General features: G+C 39.8%; 1 protein-coding gene across 2 annotated transcripts; it reads left to right on the forward strand.

Moving 5' to 3' along the window:
* Window positions 1-49: 49 nt before the first annotated feature.
* ano10a (anoctamin 10a) lies at window positions 50-20,968 on the forward strand. 2 transcript variants are annotated; one of them, XM_058647680.1, is made up of 16 exons: window positions 50-171; window positions 1,172-1,223; window positions 2,840-2,982; window positions 3,071-3,268; window positions 3,629-3,763; window positions 4,963-5,082; window positions 5,772-5,956; window positions 6,039-6,423; window positions 7,154-7,209; window positions 7,308-7,382; window positions 7,463-7,651; window positions 8,514-8,705; window positions 9,260-9,388; window positions 16,366-16,482; window positions 18,434-18,450; window positions 19,485-20,968. In XM_058647680.1, the coding sequence occupies exons 3-16, from the start codon at window positions 2,868-2,870 to the stop codon at window positions 19,552-19,554; spliced, it is 1,983 nt and encodes a 660-aa protein (XP_058503663.1). In that variant the 5' UTR covers window positions 50-171; window positions 1,172-1,223; window positions 2,840-2,867; the 3' UTR covers window positions 19,555-20,968. The 2 variants fall into 2 exon arrangements, with proteins under 2 accessions (XP_058503663.1, XP_058503664.1); XM_058647681.1 differs by lacking the exon at window positions 18,434-18,450 and having other exon boundaries at window positions 52-171.
* The last annotated feature ends 601 nt before the right edge of the window (window positions 20,969-21,569 follow it).

Consider the following 21,569-nt stretch of genomic DNA (forward strand, 5'->3'; position numbering starts at 1 on the left):
TGGGTGATATTACTTTGGAAGTTCTAAACCTTGGGATAAGTAGCTGCTGTTTCCGCTCGTGTCGGCTTGTAACACAAAACAAGCGCACCCAGCGACAGACTGACGTATTGCGGAAGTAGCTGCCCGAACAAAATATCTAAACATTGCAGCTAAGCAGAGGACAAGGCTCCGGTAAGTACACTTTTTACCCCTTTTTATACATTAAAAATGTGAATTATTCGCATAATTCTGTAAACTCGACGCTCATGTGTCATAATTATGAATCCAAACTGCTAATCTGTAAGCATAATTCTGTTTATTCTCAGTCAAAAATCATTCCAAATCACAGTTTTACACACCTCATATTACATGGATTGCATCATTTAGCATATTTATCGTTAAGTGACACGTTTACTTATAAGTAATATATAACATGTAATAGGGCTGGGACGTAAAAATAAATAAATAGGTTTTATCACAATGCTATGGTGCCAAAGTACTAATAGTATGGGGTTTTAACTTTCCACCTTAAAAGTAAATTGAGTGATACATTTCATGATATCATAACTCACGTATCTGTATCAAAGAACTTGTTCTAATTATTAAAGATACACTCAAACCGATATATAGATTATCAAATAGTTGACTATTAATGTAGTTATCCATTAGTAATCGATTAATCGAGTAATCGTTGCAGCCCTGCAAACCATGTATGTAAAAACTTTTACTGCCACATTAAGTAAATGCTAATAATGAACTTGATACTTGAGTTTGTGATATCGGTATTGGTATCCAACACGATAAAGTGTAATTGTGCCATCCCTAGTTGAAAATGTTGATTGATGTTTCCCAAAGCCTGAAATGGTGATGTTCTCAAATGTCACAAACTATTTTTATTTTATTATATGGGGCAAATAAACCAAACAAATATTCACATTTAAGAAGCTTAGAGAACTTTTTTTTATTATAAAAACAAACAAACACTCCAACCATTAATCAGAGTATCAGAAACAGTAACAGCTAAAGCATTACTAACAGGATCAGTATCAGGAGCAGGACGTTTGTGGGTGTGACAGGTTGCTGCGCTGTCCTGTGACGTGGAACATAACTGCAGTCCACTCGGTGCAGGAGCCTTCTTACACTACACGAGTACACGGACCTGTCTTTTACTCACTGATCTGTCTGCTCACAGATCAGCAGGGCCAGCAGCTGCTGCGTCGAGGCTGGGACAGACACAGACCTGGGTGAGTACGGAGCTGCCTGCACACACACACACACACAGACTTGTGGAAACTCTCCCTCCACAGCATTCCCCCCCCACACACACACACACACACAGCTCCTCCCTCTCTGTGTGTGAGTCGCTCAGCTGTTTCTGTCAGTAGACTGGCTGCTGTCATTATGTTCTCCACAACGCTTACACTTTATGGATATACTACGGATTTAATCAACTCACGCCTCACATGTGGTGTTTAATGATCAATGATTCATCAGGGAATGGACACTTGTTCCTCTTGTACACACCTGTACTACACAATACCTGCGTGGAACACTTTGACACGCCTTGTGTAAGCCTGTCACTAAGATATCTAGAGTGTTTACTCTGGACTCTCTCTACCATATACACACACGTTTGCTCTGTGAATACAGATTGATAGCACAGCAGCACCCACAGTCCCCAGATGTCTTACAGAAGGGAAAACTTTTGTTAGACTTTTCTGTGAATGTATAGTAGGTTATAGCCCAAGGAAAAAATAAAGGAACACCATCCTAATACTGAATAGTTCTCTTTGCTCTGAAGCTGCCTTTGTTTTTTTGTGACATGATTTCAGAAATATTTCCTCTCCTTTTGGGATTCATAATTACACCCAGGGCTGCAATCAACAATTATTTTCACAATCATTTGATAAGATGTTTGTTCCGTAAAATGTCACAAAATCCTCAAATGACTGAAACCAGGACAATGGTTATGTATTTTTATTTTATTTTAGTAGTGTATTTAGCCAAAACCTTACCAAAACTCCTCAAATCTATAAGAAAATGGACCATTTAATTTTGGTTCCCTTTAAATGACATCATCTATGTCCATGAGTGAAGAAGGTGTGTGTTGACTGTTGTTTATTCATTTAATAACAAGGCAACAATTCACACATGGACATGGACCCACACAGCTTTCATACGTCATCAAATTAGGACTTTTGTTTGCAAGACTTTTAGCAGCAGAACTTACACAATGTGCTTTATAGAAGCTGAAGTGTTTTTATTTAAAAATGTATCCATCAATTGTCAAAAATAGTTGGCCATTCATTAAGAATTAATCACATTATTACCATATTTCAGATGTGTCATAGTCATGAAAACCAGTTTGCGATATGGAGGATTATGACGTTATAAAAAGCCACTAGATGATGGTGAATTATGGGATGCATATAACCACTAATAGAAACTGTACTGTAGGATTGAAACCATGATTGACCAGTAACAAGAGCTCTAAGTGTATTCACCACCACCTCCACCAGTCTGGGCTGGCATAGTTATCTTCATGGATTGGTTCTTGGCTGACACAGAAGATGGTTATCTGAGTTATGGTAACCTTTCACCTCTTTTCTCTTCATGTTGCTTCTTGCAGAACTGCTGCTACTTAAGGGTGTTTTCTTGTTTGTTTGCTCTAAACTCAGTTTCACAAACACAACAATCATGTCCTGGTCAAAGTTACTGATGTTACTTTTTTTCCCCATTATTCTCATGTTTGATGTAAACATAAACTTTCCTGGCTGTACATTGGCTGATTTGATTATTGCCTCAGTTAACAAGTGCACATGATAGTGTGATGTTACTGTCTCTCTGTTGTATTGTCCAGGTGCTCTGGGACTCTGGCAGAGGACATAATGATGCAGACCCCTAGCTTCACTCCTCTAGCAGTGGTGGAGCTGGTCTCAGACACTAAAGAGGAGGCCATTGCTTGGCTGCTGAGCAGGATAAGAGACCCACAACAAAATGGAGGTACTGCACTCAGTGAGAGTTCTCCTTCTCGTGTCTTAACATTTTGACATTTCATTTAGTGTTTTTGACCCTGTCATTTTCACCTAAGGTGCCGAGCTGCTGGTGGAGCAGCTGGGCCCTGGAGTTGGGTCTCAGGAGAAGGAGAATCCCAACCTGTTCCTGGTGGGAGCCTCCAGGCAGAGGCTGCTCTCTGGTGCTGAGGATGTAGGGCTCTTCAAGGAGTTCAGCGATGGATCCATGAGGGCTTTCACCTGTGCCAACAAGAACAACTTCAAAGACTTTCAAGGTAAAGTACATAAGAAAGTCTGCGTGTGTGTGTGTGTGTATGTGTGGTACTAATATTCACATCTGGCATCCTGGATATGTCTTTTTTAATCAGCCTGACTGTGCATCTGTGTCTCTAATGTGTTGTGAGGACGGATTGCAATGTCCACATGTGATCAGGGCACCCAGGATGGATGTTCATTAATACCAGGTCTGAACAGGGTCTGTTCCTGATAAGAATATTGCTGAATCATCTGTTTTTTTTTACAGCATGTAGCCGATTTCTAATCATCACAGCTGGAGTAATCACATGATGCTTGAGAGTGTGAAGAACTGAGAAGAAAAAATAACCGTTTCCCTCCGTTCTGCTCTGTGACTACAGGAGACGGAGACGACTTCTTCAGCATGGCTGAATGTCAGTACATCATCAAACACGAGCTGGACACGTTAAGAGCCAAAGATGAAACTCACGTGCCAGGATATACTCAGGTCAAGCTGTACCCCGGGAAATCTATCAGTGAGTGTCTGTCCACGTCTCACACACACAAAAAAAGTGTTATTCATGATTATTAATTGACTACTTTAGTGAAAAAAACCTATTTTAAAATACAATAAATAATCCCTGATTAATTTCAAATTAAAATCACAGTAAAAATACTGTTCTAATAAACGCATTCCTTGTGGCGTATGTATGTATTTGGTTCGGCACAATGTATATTTTCTTAATTGTAAAGGTTTCAAGTTGTAATTAAAGAAAGCCGTAAAACTCTTAAGTGAACGCTGCCTCCACACCTCCCTCTCTCTCAGTCTCTCCGCAGCAGCAGCAGCAGCAGCAGTGTGAAAACAATAAAAATGCAAATGCAAGTGAAATATTTCCAACGTGAGATAAGGACGCAATTCATTTTCATTGCCGATATTGTTTCCTCCATTCAGCCGCCGTGTTTTACAAATGGCGCTGAAGCCGAATGTAATCATGGCCGACAAATGACGCGCTCGAGAAATGGCAGATGAAACGATAGCGCTGCCACGCACTTGTGTTAAGTCATTCTGTGTCGCACAATAGGAATTACTGCTGCAGACTGGCGCACGACGGCGTACAATGGGCCGACTTCCACTCATTGTGTGCCTCCACTCAAACCTTTATTAGTTTTTTCTTTGAAAAAAAAAGAAAAAAAAAGAAGCTGCATGTTTGTTTAGCTGGGAAAAATGAGGCTAAAAAAAGTAAGCAGCAGGTTATTTCATCAAACAGCTTCCATTTAGTTAACTTTACAAAAAAATAATAATAATAATCTGAATCCACTACTGCTGATTTAGATTAGCTTAATGGATAAGATAAATATGCTTAATTGATTACAGGGAAATACAGGGATCCCGCGGATCCTTAACAAGTCACTGAATTCATAAATCTAAAAACACACTTAATTAGTATTAAAATGTATTAAATCCCTTTTTTGTAATTGAGAATCTCAAAATAATTGGCTTTTGGAGAAATATCACACAGATTAGGACAGTGGAACCAATAAAATGTCATGGTGCCAACACTGGGAAGTAGAAAAGTCATGTTTTATGTTGAAATAAACACAAATTGGTCTTAAATTTCACTTAAAGTGGCATTTAAAAAGTCTTTAAAACACTTTCATTTAACTTGCCTTACCACTGTAGGAACCCTGAAATAGCAACTTTGGGAAGTAACATGCTGTTTCCTTTCCATCGTAGTTCGCAGACTACAGTCCAAAGGAATTATGATCCAAATGTTCCCCATTCATGAGAAGGAGGAGCTTAAGAGACTCTCGTTCTCCTGGTATAAAAAGGTCAAGTTGTCCTTTCAGCCTCTCGGTAAGTGGAAGATTTATTTCTTGTGCTTTCCTCATTTGTTCACAGGGCGTTTTATGATACATAACAATATATTATATAAGTTTAAAGGTGAAATAGACACATTTTGGTCTTAAACTTTATGTTGATAGAAAAAAAATGATGGTGGCCATGTTTATATTGATCCTCTATAAGTTTTGAAAAGCCTGTTTTTTTTAGTAAAATAAATGATATAATTTGATGATTTCTTCTGTGCACTTGAAAGGCCCATTTCTCACTTCAGCGTTGTTCAAACCATTCCTGACGTTTCTGTGTATGATAATGAGCACTTCATCCACCCGACAGGTGATGATCATCAAGATGCTGAATTAAAAATAATGATTGTTGCACAGATGTGGCACTTGTTGTGTTGTGTCGCATAAAAGAAAATACTCATTTTAGAGCGGCAGGTTTTACTGTGACCAGATACAAGCGACATCTGTGCAATACTGATGCTGTTTAATGTCTTTACCTGCCAGATGGATGGATTATTCTTAGCGAGGGTGAAGTGCCTTTAGTCAATTTATGATGATTTTACCATTATCACAATAATATTGTGTATTATTGCTAATATTTCAGTCAGGAAATGACATGAAATGAATAAAACTCAGGCCAGAGCATATCTGGATAACAAAGACCACACAGCTTAATTTCTCTGTCTCTTTTGTCCTCAGATGCCATCAGACATTACTATGGTGAAGGTCAGGCCTTCTACTTTGGCTTCCTGGAGTACTTCACCATTGCCCTGTTGCCTATGGCCCTCATCGGGGTCCCTTACTATCTGTTTGACTGGGAGGACTATGACAAATATGTGGTCTTTGCTGTGTTTAATTTGATCTGGTGTACCGTCATTCTGGAAGTAAGTGGGTTATTTTACTCCTCTATAAACTCTTAAATGACAGCGTCGTGATGTGAGACGACGTGAACGTTTTCTTCACTAGTTATGGAAGCGGTGCAGTGCCTCACTCGCTTACCGCTGGGGCACACTGAGCAGGAAGAAGGCCTTCGAGGAACCCCGGCCCGGTTTCCACGGCATTCTTGGTTTCAACCCCGTGACGGGCCGCGAGGAGCCGCTCTACCCCAACGCCAAGAGGCAGCTTCGCATCTACCTCGTGTCCCTGCCGTTTGTCCTGCTCTGCCTCTACCTGTCCCTCTACGTCATGATGATCTACTTCCTGATGGAGGGATGGGCGCTGTCGGTCCACGACGAGGAGCCCACGTTCTGGACGGGAATCCTGTTGTTCATCCCCAGTGTCATCTACGCTGTGGTCATAGAGATTATGAACCTCATCTACAGATATGCCGCTGAGTTTCTCACAGAGTGGGGTGAGTCGATACTTGGTCACTGGACTGTTGTCAATCTGCTTGAGTTACTGTTGCATTTCTTTCATTTTGAACCAGTGTGGTCATTCTCCTCGGACCTCTTGGAGCAATCGGGCATTTTTTTGTTCAGAGAACTGCTGCCTCCTGGATAGTTTCTTCTTCTTTTTCTGAGATTGTCGAGCTTGAAAAAATCCTCGTAGATCAGCAGTTTCTATAACACTCAGACCAGGTCGCCATCAACAACCGTGACACTTTCAAATTCTTCTCCGTCTTCTTTAATCCGATCCTCGGTTTGAACTTCATTAGATTGCTTTGATCATGTCTACGTGCCTAAATGGATATACTTTAAATTGCTGTCATGTCACGTATAAAATGTATAAAATGACCAATGAGTGTAGAAATAATATAAATCCAATCAGACACTGACATCCGTCAATAATTTAAGGTATTTATGAAATCACCTTGTGGGAACAGCTTAAGTTTTTCCATCTTAAAAATAAGGTCAGAAGATATCCCAAACCTTCAGAATACAGAAGACTGCAGAGAGTTTGTGTTACTGTGGGTTGATGTTGTTAAATTGCTGTCATGTGTTTTACATGTTGATTCAATTGTGCACAGTCAGTGCAACTAATACAATTTGAAATGTTTGTCTCTCTGCCTGCTGACGGCTTGTAAATGAATGAATGTACGTTTTATAATTCTGATAGATTTTCTTTCCTCTGTGTGTGTTTAGAAAATCACAGGCTAGAATCTTCATATCAGAACCACCTGGTCCTCAAAGTATTAGTTGTAAGTATGACCGGCTTGTTTTCTGTTTTCCCACAACATTGCTAAGTTCACCCCTTCAGTTTGCAGACTCCACTGGTCACCTTTTCTTTTCCCTCCAGTTCAACTTCTTCAACTGCTTCGCCTCGCTGTTCTACATCGCCTTCATCATGCAGGACATGGTGCTGCTCAGACAGGTACGGCCCTTGATCGTTTCTCAGATTCATTCTCCTCTCTCTTTAAACGTTGCACCATGTTGTGTGTTGTCTGCGTGCAGAGTCTGGCCACCCTGTTGATCACCAGTCAGGTTTTGAACCAGTTCATGGAGGCCTTCCTGCCCTACTGGCTGCAGAGGAGACGCAACAAGAAGATGATCCGCAAAGTGCAGAAGAGAACAACTCAAGAGGACAAGGAGCTTCCCCTGGCTGAGCAGGTTCGCCTGGAGGCGGACATGAGCACGTACCTGGTAAGTGTGCATAGTTTCTGATTGTTTCAGCTTCTTAAATGGGATTATTTTCTGGTTTCTTTTGCTCATGTGACAAAGAAATCATTAAAACTGAATCATTTTGGTTTGTAGAACAAGACATTTGAGAACGTAATCCACAGATAAATAATTGTTAGTTGCAGCCTTAGTGCATCATTTTCTAATTTTCTCATTCATAGAGTGAACATGTTCTCAGACCCACAAAGCAGGGCCTTTGTTGTTTTCTTCTGCATGACAGCATACTCAAGTATAGACCTACTTTTATGTCACACCATGATGGCTACATGTGAATACATGTGTTTATTTTTGAGGTTTAGGTCATTTAATTTGTCTCACAACATTGTTTATATTATGCATGCGCTGAAAACAAGTGTTAACTCTGTAACAGTGGTTTCAATTGTGACGAAAACCAAAACCGTGACAATGTGGTTGGGCTGCAACTCGCTATAATTGTCATTAATAATTAATTCCTTGATTAATGGGTTCAGTTTGGTCTGTTTTATGGTGGAAATAAATGTCAGTCAGTGTTTCCCGAAAAGATGTCTAACTGAAACAAAGCACAGAAATTGGACAATTAACAATGATTTATCTATTTATTAAATGATTGTTTTAGTCTTTAAGTCTTGTTTTATTAGTATAGTGTTTTATTGTCATGGTTAAATAAGAACAATATCAACATTACAGAGCTCACCCTGCACAACACTTTTTCCAAATAAGCAGGATAATTCAAAAACTACCTAAACTGTTGTATATTTACTGCATTTTCTGCAAATATTTGTTTCAGTGCATGAGACGTATGTAGAGCCAAACATCTCTCTCTCTCTCTCACTTTCTCTCTCTTTAGGGAACATTTGACGATTACTTGGAGCAGTTCCTGCTCTTTGGTTACGTCAGCCTGTTTTCCTGCGTCTACCCTCTTGCTGCCGTCCTGGTGGTGTTGAACAACATCACCGAAGTTTACTCCGACGCCTTCAAAATGTGTCGTGTGTTCAAACGGCCGTTCTCTGACCCAGCTGCGAACATAGGCGTCTGGCAGGTGAGGAGGGAGCGCTTACGGCTATCAAGATATACTGCGTATATATATATATATATAATCTAGTTTCTGGGGAAAACAAGTCTTGTTATAGATAACGCAGTAATTTAACTTGTTATCGCGATAAAACAGACCATTATCTCATCATAACAAGATGATTATTCCGTGATTTGGAGTTGATTGAATCAAACATTTTAGTAGTGACCGTGACCACTCTGGGCTTCCATAGTACAGCAATTTCTTTTTTTAAACATGCGAAATAATTCTCCTAAAGTGCAGATTTAACCAAATTACTGAGTGGACACAGGGATACATGTCGTCCTCTCTGGTTACCGTCATTCACTTCCCGCCTGAAACATTATCCGAGTACTCTGTCGATGAGACAACGAAACTTCCCCAGAGACTAAGTGTTGTCTTCATTTTAACATGTCTCTCTATTTCTGAACTGTATTACACCGTCTGACTTACTCCACACTCACACAGCTGGTTTCCTTTTTTCTTTTTTTTTGGAGCAAATGGCTGACAGTCGCTGTCTTTCTGTGTCTGTCCACATCCAGCTCGCCTTCGAGGCCATGAGTGTGATCGCCGTGGTGACCAACTTTGCGCTGATCGGCATGTCCCCACAAGTCCGAGCTTATTTCCCTGACTCCGAGACGCAGCTCATATTGTGGACAGTGGCGGCTGAGGTACGTTCACAGTGACACTCTCTCTATATATATATATTATTGTTTTTGATATCACATATTAATGGCAGTCTGGAGAACCTGGAGTCTTGTTAGCCCTCATTTAGATTGGTATTAACAGCCGTCCTCAGAGATCCAATCACAGGAGGACAACGCTGTGTGCGACTGTTCACACCTGACATTAACACACACACCGTGCATGCTTGCGTGTGTGCGTCTCCTGTGACTACTCCTGTGTGATCAAAACCCACTTTCAGAGTGACATCGTGTCTGTTTGCAAGGACAAAACGATGACTTTATCCAGTCTGATTTGTCCAGATCTGTGTCAGTGTTAGTGTTGCGGTGATGGCCTTCAGACCTGAGCTCAGATCACAGAGAAAATATGATAATACCAGGTTCAAGGGTCAAAACTTGTTGAAGGTTTAGGCTTTTTTTTTAATTGAAACATGGAGGTTCAGACCTGCCTCTATATCTTAAAGCCATGGTTCTCTTGGAGTTGAACACTAGAGGGAGCCAGAGTTCAGATTTCTTCCACATCGAGGTGTGAGTGATGAGGAGTGTGTGAGAGTATGAGGGGAAATTGTGTGTGTGTTTGTGTGTCATACTGTAGTTGTGAGGACAAATCTGTAGTTGTTACTACTTTACTGACATCAAACATCTTCAAGGACTTTTTGAGACCTAAACCGGCTTATGTTGGTTGGGATAAAAAGGAGCCATTTTGGACCAGAGTTCTGAGGAGCATGTGCACATGGGGATCAGAGTTGTGGGACACACACACACACACACACACACACACTGACAGAGAGATGTTGGCTCTCTCAGTGCTCGCGGATGTGCGGCAGTGTTTTTCCAGCACATTCGTAGAGAAACCTATTTGTGTGTCTGGGCTGCATTAACAAGCTCCGGGTGGAGGGTTTTTCGAACCATCTAGTTACTGTCTCAGACTGTAAAAAGCTCTATAAAGTCACTGTGTGATGCCAAGAGAGGAACTGGGTCATATTGATCGTCTGCATGTTTGATTGAATGGGTGGTCTGCACACGTCGAGCTGAATTAGAAACTTGTCTGCTGGAGGAAAAGTTGTTTACTGTGTTTGTTTTTTGTTTTTTCTGCAGTAGCTGCTAGTTTAACCTTGTGATCAATTAAACCTTTTTCATTTGGTTAAAGATTAACTGATTCCCCGTGGCCTTGCTGTGTTTCACACGCCACTGAGTCCCACATGTGTGTTTTGTCCTTGAAATCCTCGCCTGCAGGATATAAATAACATATAGACGTATTTACTCTGTGCACACAATAATGAAATATACAGCTATTGCAATCCATGCAATAGCTGTTGCTTTTTTAGCCTTAAGTCTCAAAAATATTCAAAAAGTCAAGACAAAATAAACTAAAAAAGGGAGCATTTGTTTCTGTTGTGTGTGTATATGTGTGAGTATAGAGCTCCCCTTCAAAATAAAACTAATTCTGCATGCTCCCTCTGCTGTCAGTAAAAGTGGCTGCCAGTGGGGACAATTAGAAAAACAGTTTTTAGATATTTTTACTAAGAGACTCACCTAATAAAAATAACCTCAGGTATTTTGATATATTTGCTGCTTAATCTCACTGCCAACAGCCTTTTCTGACTTGAAACTGAAGTTTGTGCACACTCCCTGGACCAAAGTCCATAGAGAAAATGAGTGATTTTTCACCAAGCCCACCTTCATCAGTAGGTTCAAATGTGTTCCTTGATGAATTTGGTGTTTAAAATCCTTTGTTCAGATTTATTTCAGTGACACAAATTGGCCAAGCAAAGCAATAATGGACCAGCGAGTTCCTTGTCCCATGAGCTAAAATTGCTTATTTTCTCTATGGGGTTTGGTGTGGGGAAAGTGACAATGTTGCCAACTTCAGTTTTCTTGTTTGGAAAAAGCTTTTCAATGATAAAGCAGCAAACATATTCTTAAATTAGCTCACACTTAAGCCAGTGTAGATGTTATTAGGTGTGCCTTTCATTAAGTGGTGTCCCTGCTGGTGGCCATGTTTCCACTGAGTGTGTGCCTGCTTGGCTTCTGCAGGTTCAAGCACATCACGGCACAGTCAGCTGTGTGTAAGATGCTGACTAAGTACCTCATACTACCACTCTAAATTAACATCACATTTTCTCAACACTTGGTGGCAGTTCTGGGGGAGTGTGACACAAGGAAGAACCCATTACATGTTGGAGCAGATCCAATTAAAGAGTGGATACAGGCCGTTTTTACATTGTGAGATTGCGAAGACTTTTTCTAAAACTTCTCAAAAATAATGCTGAGATCATTATGGAAAATATCCAGCATATGGAGAGTGGTTGAATTCAAAACTCAGCTCAGGAAAAGGTAGGGAAGCCACACACTCCTGTGCTAACAGAGAGCATGCCACATCCATCTCATCCATCCTGCTCCCTCCTTACTCTCCTGAGCCAAATACAAGTTGACACGACTTTTTATTGCAGAAGAGTAACTGTTGGCCTCAGAGGTGATGTTCTCTCTATTTGACTTAAAGTCTGCTCCCTCACCTGAGTTAGTAGAGGAGGTGAAGTGCTGCTCTGGTGAACACAGCAAAAAATGAGCTTACACACACACACACACACACACACTGATGTTGCTGACTATATTTGTCCAGGGGTTTTTAAGTCACAAATCATCAGCCGTTTCATCTCTTGTTAGGGCAGTCATCATTTGTTTGGACAGTCTTCACATTGTTAGGACGGATATAATACACTTGTCATGCTAGGACAATGAAAGGACAGTATTGATGTTGTTGCAAAAGTTTTAGGATACTCATCATGTTGTTAGAACAATGTTAGGACAGTTGTTAAATTGTTAGGACACTCGTCCTATTGTTGGGACAATGTTAGGACACTCGTCCTAGTGTTGGGACAATGTTAGGACACTCGTCCTAGTGTTGGGACAATGTTAAGACAGTCATTGTGTTGTTAGAACACTCGTTTTATTGTTAGGACAGTGTTGGAACATTCCTTTATTTGTATTTGCAGCAGTTTTATTTTCCATGTTTCTTGATTAGGTCCTGACAGAGAAGATCACTCAGCTCACTCCTATCTTGGTTATGTGTTTGTGGCAGTCACGGGTAGGAGACACAGTGCCTCCTTGCTTTCCAGCAGTACTGCCATGATACCTGGGTAATTACTTTATAGGGCTTACACGCATCGCCGAGCAGTAACCTGGCAACCTGGCACTCACGCAGACAGACGGACCTTTCAGTCACAGGTGTGTCTGTCATAATCCAGTCATGTAACTGCAGCCGAGGCAGCAGAACGTGGACTGTGACCCGAGTCTGCTCACAAAGACAGACACTGTCATCACAGACTAATGGTAGATTTCATACCTGTACTTTATATGTGACTGCAGTTACAAAGCAAACAACATGTTTGCAAACATTTGGCTGTTCAAACAGTTGGCAAACATGGAGCAAAGCTACTATTCTCTGTTATTGGTCTCCATCAACTCCGACCACTGGAATCATATTCCTCCTCGCTCAGCTCCTCTCATCTATGTCAGTGTGTAATTAACAGCTCAACCCCATGATCTATGCTGCCAGAAACATGCAACAAGAAGGAGCCTCGGCAGAGAGTTGAAGGAGTCGTCTCCAGAGACTGGGTTTGGACACACAGATAGACCAAAACAGACTTAATTGGGGTCCCTAAATAAATTTGCAGGATTTTCTTTTGCCACTTAAGAAATATCAAATATATACTACTTCTAAAAGGCTGGTTTATCAATGTAAAATAGTAAAATGTGTTATAGAGATGGCATTGAAAACAGTCAGACACTTTGCACAATATTCTCATGTCATTAGTTACATTGGCTGATAAGAAATATGATGACAGAGTTGTGATGCAGCATTTCTCATACTTATCTGTTTGTGGGAGGCCAACAATAAATACATTAGTTCCTCTGCAGTGTCTCTGCTGTGCTGTGCTTAAATGGCATGTGTGTTGAGATACATACAGCCCATGTGTGTGTATGTAGCCAACAACTCCACTTGAATCTTAATAGCAGCTCTCAACTCAACCCAACAAAACAAAACATTTAGTGGCCGAGTAACCTTTTACTTTCAAAGTAAGAAAGAGTGTTTGAAAGGTTAATATGTCTCACACGCTATGATTACCTGAAATTCATCCGACAGTGAGCAACATAATATCAGCAGTAAATGTCACATTCACTGGGTTTTCAAAAAGATCCAGTGTGTAACATTTAGAACGGTTTACTGGCAGAACTTGTGCATAGTTGCTTCTAAACAAAAAATTGTTAGGCTTATTCTGGGTTTTAGAAATAGCTTTTTTCTATGGGCATTAGGCAAGAGAAGAATAACATCACTTTTGGTATGCTTAAGCCAGAAACGATGTACAAATGATGTACTTGGGGAAAAGGAGGGGTGAGCGAAGGAGAAACAGAAACAGTTATTTTTACACAAAAAACTTAATTTTGGAGTTCCACAAGGCTCAATGCTGGGACCGATACTCTTCACTATATACATGTTTCAGTTGCACAGTATAACTAGAAAGTACAACATAAATTTCCATTTCTTTGCAGATGACATGCAGCTGTATTTATCCATGTGACAGGTTGATAGGCCGGGATGACCTGTAACTTTTTAATTCTACATCGATGATGAAGTTCCTGTCATTTTAGACAATTTATGAACCATGAAGCTGTTAATGACACATTTGTGCTGAGTCATTCCAAGACATAATTGTCCCAACTGTGTAACAAATATTGTTCTCCCAAAAAGAAGAAATAAACAGCGCACAACATGACTCAGCTAAAATGCTTTTGCTAAATTGTATTTACATTTTTACAGTCTGTGCTCAGTGAAACATTTTTATCTGTCCAGTAGCAGACAGATACCGATTTCCATTTTCATGATGCGTTAAACAGATACTGACTATAGATACAGATGCAGATACTGGATGAATATAATTCTCCAGGGTTTTGGGTACAGAAAATCGCCGTTCCTAACCCTAACCCTTACTGTGCAGTTCACTTTTTACTCACAAAAACTGTCCCAGGAATAACAATAGTGGTAATGTAAATGTGACGTAACACAACAACATAATTATTTGTTCTTCATCTGCTGGATTAATGGTAGATTGAAATGACAATCTTCCAATTAACAGTGACGGACGGGGTGCCATGGTAACAGTATTAAGTGCTGAATACTGAGTATTGGAAATAGCAGTTGCACTGTGGTCCTCTTGATTTGTGCCAGTCTTGTCAGCAGTGAGGCTGCCTGCTCTGTCTCAGGTCTGCAGACTGGCTGCTCTGATTATTATTCCCATCACTAAAATGGCCACGATAACATTTAGAATGTTGGAGCTGACTTTTGCTTTAATGAGAAACCTTGGCTTTTGTCTGGAGAAGGACTCAGTCACTGCGATGAATCATTTAGGTGAAGGATCCGTCAGGTGAAATTCCTTCCTAAGATTAATGTGCTCATTGTTGCCTTAACGGAGAACGTACCTTTTTGAGATTTAGCGCCTGACCTTTTGCAAAAAAACAAATTCATTATCAAACCTTGAAAATGAAACAGCGTTTCACATTCTCCTCGCGGTCTTCACTCAGTAACCTCTCACTCTCAGTCTAACCTTGTGTTGCTGAGCGCTCCGAAATATAAATTAGTCTTGAATAGCATTAGCAATCAGCTAAGAGCCAGAGTGTTTATTGTTCACCTTCAATCAATATGACAAGTCGCTAAGATCAGGGATTTTTTAGCTTCTTCTATTTTAATTAGTGGAGCTGCTGCTGCTGCTGCTGCTGTGCTGACTGGAATGACAAAACGTCTGCGTCGGTGAATGTTGTTCTTGTGATCCAACTTGATTAGAGGTGAAACATCAGCAGTCCACTAATGTCACACTTACTCCAGATTTATCACCTTTCATTAATTCACTTCTTTTTTTTTTTACAGCTCCACTCATTTTCCAAAATACCTCATTAAATGTTACCTTCAAAAACTAATTTGTGACTAATCACAACAATTTAGGCTCACAAAAACTGGCAGAAGCTAAAATTAACATGTGCATCATGAGCGTGAAATGTAATATTATATTATATTAATATACAAGCAGTTAAAAGAACAAGCTGCTGTACAGAAATGTTTGTTACTGATCTGCTGTCACACCATTTGTTCCGGCTACTGTTTCATACACAAGTCCATTACAGTGATGAAGAGGAGGCTCCTGAATCAAAGGAGCTGACGGCAGCTGGCAGTCGTCCACATGGACTGGCACTGTGTGTGTGTGTGTAGTGGACAGTTGGTGTTCATTTTGGTCAGAACAGATGTGAGTGAAGTGTAACACCGTTTTCATGAGAACACAGTGTGACGGGGAACGTACGAGATACGAGAGGAATAAATGTCGTCACTTAAGCACATTTAAAAGCACAGAGTTGCATGGCTAATTGCTCATACACTCTTATTTTTAACACACTGCATGTCATCTACATAGCAATGGAAATTTATGTTGTACTTTGTAGTAATACTGTGCAACTGAAACATGTATATAGTGAAGAGTATCAGTCCCAGCATTGAGCCTTGTGGAACTCCAAAATGAAGTTATGTGTACAAATAACTGTTTCTCTTGAATGATGATGTTTGGCACAATGTCAACCATGTGAATTTTATTTATTTCCATTTATGTATGTATTTGTGTTAAAGCTGATTACTCAGTGCACTGTGAAAACTCTGAGTCTACAACAGTATCTGAGAAGTATAACAACTCGATTCCTATTAAATGTGTTTATTATCTGTTTGTTCTGTTAAGCAAACAAGCTGACAATTCTCCAAGGACATAAACACAGAGCCAGACTGATGTTCCACTCACTCACCGCCCTTGTCCTTTTTTATTAGCTCGTATTGTGGTGTCCTTTGTGAGACACAATTCACTAAAAATATAACCGAATGATCTTGTAGTTGTATGTAACCCCTGTTTGCTGTTGTGTGATTTCAGCACGGACTACTGGCCATCAAGTTCATTCTGGCCTTCCTCATCCCAGATGTTCCCAAACCCATCCAGATCAAATTGGCCCGTCTGGAGTTTGAATCACTGGAAGCCCTGAAGAAAAAGGTACGGCAGTCTGCTCAGAGGATAATCTGCCCGTTGATGTGCTGTAAAAACAGATTACACACGCGACACAGCTAATCTAATATATTCTCTATTTTTTTTTACGCTTCATTTATGTAGGTTTTTAGAACATATCTGATTTTTCTATTAGTGTTTTTCCAATATCCAATCCAGTGTTTCTGATTTTGATACAGAATATCATATAGGCTCATCTTTAATCTATATACATACATTCATGCACACAGTAAGTAAAAGGAAGGCATGCTTGCTATTGCACATTGCAGTTAAGGGGGACAACGGGCGAGGAAACATTCAGACGTCTGGATGACTTCATGATTAAAGTGACACTGAGCTGGGAAAATGGTGTGGCTGTTTTGTAAGGATGATGCTGCGGCGTTGACGGGTCACTGAACTGTATATAGTTGGTCAACATTCACTCACTCACTCACATCCAAAGACGTGGAGTCTGTGACTGCGGGTGTTTTTGCACTCACAGCTGCCATTAGGTTTGTTTGGAAGCAAGCTGCTGGACACAACACACTATGTAATTTTAAATGTACAAATGATTCCCTAAAAAGCATGTGACCCTTGTGTAGGGAATGTTCTGTTTCAACTACATTATTACCATGTGTCCTTTGTGATATACTTTCATTAGGTATCTCATATGATACTGTCACGCGATCCGACGACACAATTCCAACCTGCTTCACATTAACCATGAATAAAAGGCTCTTGGCTGTTTGTGCATGCTTTGTTAATAGAACGCAGTGAAGCATTAGCCGACTCTCTACCACAGCCATTTATGTGGTTTGGCTTTTAGTTTGTCGTTTCTGTACGTTGCCATTTAACAGGTTCCACAGGAATCTCAGTTACCAAGTCAAGAGATGATCCAGTGCCCATCAAGTTTCAAATTTGGTTGTGGCATAGTGGAGGCAATATAGGACATTGTAGATAAGTAGTGGTGGTGGGTTGGGTCACCAGATCACAAGCTCAGATGTCAGATTTTGTTTTATATCTACTTGTGTCAGTGCAGCTGCTTTAACTGTCATTTCATGTAAAAGTTACAACCAACTTCCCCCAAAAAACACCAACAACAAGTAAAACAAACAATTTTAAAAGGTTAAAAACCCAAACACAGAATGTCTGCTGGCAGTCTGACATGTGAGTGTTGAAGAGAAAATCCCGCTGCAGCTGTGACGATCAGGCCTCTTATACATGAACCTCCTGTGCAGGACCAATCAGCTCCCAGGATCCACTGAGACACTCACACACACACACCTGTCAGTCAATCAAGCACACACACACACACACCTGCAACCCATCACACTCACATGCAGAGACACAAGGAGAAAAAAGTAAAAGTAAAGAGTTAAAACCAATCTAACTTCATTTAGAAGATGTTATACCTATTTATTTATCTCTATGACCAACTGGCAACCCCCAGAAATTACACCCACAGTTTTAGAGCTTCAACTGACGATTATTTCTGATTATTCGTTCTTCAGAAAATGTTGATCATTGTTTTTCAAACATGGAAATAATGATGTTTAAAATCAGTTTTAAAGATTTTTGTTATATGGAGCAAAGAAATCTGAAAAAAAGTCACATTTAAGAAGCCAAAATATTAAAAAAAAACTATTTTAATTATTTTAAAAACCACTCCAACCGATGAATCGACTATCAAATGAGTTGGCGATTCATTTAGTAATCAATTAATAATCGTGTAATCCTTATTGGTTACACAGCCTCATGTAGCACTGGAACTAGCCTATAATAATTGACTACCAGCAGCAAAACAAACAAACAAACAAACACAAATCACAGACAATATATCAGACACTTTACTGGTATCAGTGACCGCAGTCTCGTCAGTCTGTGGGTTGATGTTTTCCACATGCGTCTTGTTCCGTGTGTCGTCTGATCCGTGTTGTTATGTGGTCTCTTGGTTCTGCAGAGACAGCCTTATGGAGGGTGAGTAGTTCAGTGTGTGTGTGTGTGTGTGTGTGTGTGTGTGTGTGTTGTGTGTGAGACCCTGGTTTGTAAATGGCGCTCACATTATGATGATGAGTTGCGATGGATGATATTACAGTGCTCTAACGGTTGTGTTGTTCATCTAACATGTTGTGATGTGGTTGAGAGTTTGATGTAATCAGTATTAACTGAATCAGAGCCAGTTCTCCTCTAATGACCCACATGAGGCGTGTATTACTCAATCATTACACACTGAAGTTTTCAGTGAATAAAAGATAACAGATGTTATAGATGTTGTGAACATCTATTCATTTAAATATTTAGTCATTAAAATAACTGATAACTGGACTTATGTTACACATATTTGTTCATTTACATTATTCCTTAACATTTCCAACAATGATTTAAACAGTTTATTTTTTATTTGGTGTCCTGTTATTTTGCTATTATTCCTTTACGACACACATTTGGCAAAAAAGTCATAATATACATAATTGTGGACATTATTAGCTTTTACTACAGTTTCTCGCAAAACATACATTCATGTGTTGCTCCCCTGAAAACCCCGCCCCCCTGAGGTTAGTGTCGGAACTGCAAACAAAAAATCAGGAGAGCAAACGAGAGTTCAGAAGCGGAATGTGTACAATTGTTTAAATGATTTTATTGTGAATATTTTTCATTCTCAAATATGATATGATATTATTACGAAATTTCAGTCACAATATGACATCATGATATTTCAGTCACGATACGATATTACTATTACTTGATATTGTACTCTATTCCCTTGTAAGTCACTTTGGATAAATGACATGTAATGTAATGCAATGTAATATTATCATGATATTGCGATACAGCTCTAGTGAGAGTGAGTACGTGGCGCCATCTAGTGGACTGGAATGTCAATTGATTTTTTTTTATGGTAACCCACAAAATCGCCATGCAAAGTATCGCGATATTTCACAGAGTCAACGATGAAACCTAACAATGCTAACACGGACGTGTCGCTCTTTTGTGTTTCTGATGTGTTTCAGAAAATGCTCGAAGCCACGGAGTTCAGGAAGGTGGAGCAGTGAGGAAGAGCGGAGAGTCTACAAGTACTGACGGAGCCTCACGCGCACACGTGTGCCGCTGTATCGCAACAGTATCGCTAAAGTTTACGGTTAAAATATACGTTTCCCGGTCGGTTGTGTAGCAAACACATTATTATACTGTTCTCTAAATAAAAAAACCATACTGTAATGAGGTTCAGTGTTAAATCACACATGAATGCTGTATTATTATTATTATTATTATTAATATTATTATTATTATTATTATTATAATAATGTTATTCACTTTATATCACAAGAGCTTCAACCAAAGTAGTTTGTCTTGTGCGTTCAGTCATGTCTTGTACTGATTATTAAGCTGCTGCCTTAAATCACAGTGTGATGATCGACGCTGACGTCAGTGTCCGTATTTACAGCTGCTTCTCTCTCACGTACGGAAGCCCAGGAGGACAAAAGGTGTTGGGATCTTATCTTATATTTCAAGACAAATGTAGAAGTGATCATCATTACTCCCCTGTGGTTTGAATGCAAACTTGTTTTTGTCCAGGAAGTTCGGGAAGAAGAACCTGTACTATACTAGCGCTCCGCGTGTCACATGACTCGGGTTGTTTACACCGCGGTTTCAGGTCGTCAGGGTTCACCGTGCACTTTAAATCCATGGATAAACGTGAAATGTATGTCACACGAACTTGATACACTGCCCCCTGGTGCTTTTAATGGAGTATGGCAACTAGCGTTAATCCACATTCTCAGTATTCCGACAACTTCCTAAAAAATAAAAAAATTTTCCCCTCATCCTGCACCATAAAATCTATCTCTACCATCTTTACTGATCAGTTTACATCGTTAATAAGTAACTGCCACGTTACTATGGCGACTGTTGAAGTGTCCTTTAGTCTGTGTTTTCACACGACCATTGTTGACTTTATTTAAAAATGGATTCATATTATAATCAACGATCCTCTGTCAGTTAGTAACTGCAGTAACGGCGGCACCACTAGGTGGCAGAATGGGTCCAAATTGGTCACTAAAACTATATCTATACATAATATCATATAATATAATACAACCACGGTAATAACACATTATTTTAGAGCTTTTCAGGCTTCACTCTTGTCTGTCATGTGACTCACGATCCAGAGACAGAAAAACAAAGCCGGAAATTCAAATCCTGGATATTTAAATCACATACAACTCATTTGGAGTCTTTTCAAACGTTCATATTTGTTGCTTGTAAGATACGGATGTTTTTTTTTTGCTCGTCATCACAATGTTACTTGATGTTACCTTTTTGCCCCTGGTGCCTTGAAATGTAACCTGTATTAATGTTGGACGCACTGGACTGGACATGTGATCAAATACAAAGAGGATGATGATGATGATGATGATGATGATGAAAGGGAAATGGTTCTGCTGTGCTTTTGCTGCAATAATAACAAAATAAAAAATATATATAAACAAGGAAATGAATGAGTCTGACTCTACTTTCTGTAAGTTTGTGTGTGTGTATTTATGTCTTTGTGAAGACATTGTGTTAGTGTTAGCTTAAGGGTATAAAAACCAGTTTGTGACTTGGTTTAAGGGTTAGAATTAAGCTGATGTTAAGTCAAAGGTTTTGACTAGTGATGAGTATTTGTTACCTCTTTAGGACATTTTCTGGTCCAGTGTCTCCCAGTCCTGGTCCTGCAGGTCTTCTTAGATGTTCTCCACACACCTGATTCAAATAGCTTGTCGTTAAACTCTGCAGAAGCCTGGTAACGACCTACTCATTTGAATCAGGTGTGTTGGAGCAGGAGAACATCTTAAAAAAAGACCTCAGGTGTGAGGTAAGGGGGGAGGTCTATAAGAGAATGCATGATGTCCTCACTAAGATATAAACACAAGTGTGTGTGTGTTTTTTTTTTTTGAAGCTTTTCAACACCTTCACTGACCTGAACCTCAGACCAGAGAGTGCAGAGACCAAAACCTGGTCCTGAAGGAACTGGTTTAAGTAACTGCTTGTGGTTAAAGTTAGACAACACTTTGACAGTTTTTTTATCTGTAATTTACTGTTTTTGGGGTGAAATG

This window comes from Solea solea, chromosome 13 (assembly GCF_958295425.1).
Source record: "Solea solea chromosome 13, fSolSol10.1, whole genome shotgun sequence".
In the NCBI taxonomy this organism is placed as follows: domain Eukaryota; kingdom Metazoa; phylum Chordata; class Actinopteri; order Pleuronectiformes; family Soleidae; genus Solea; species Solea solea.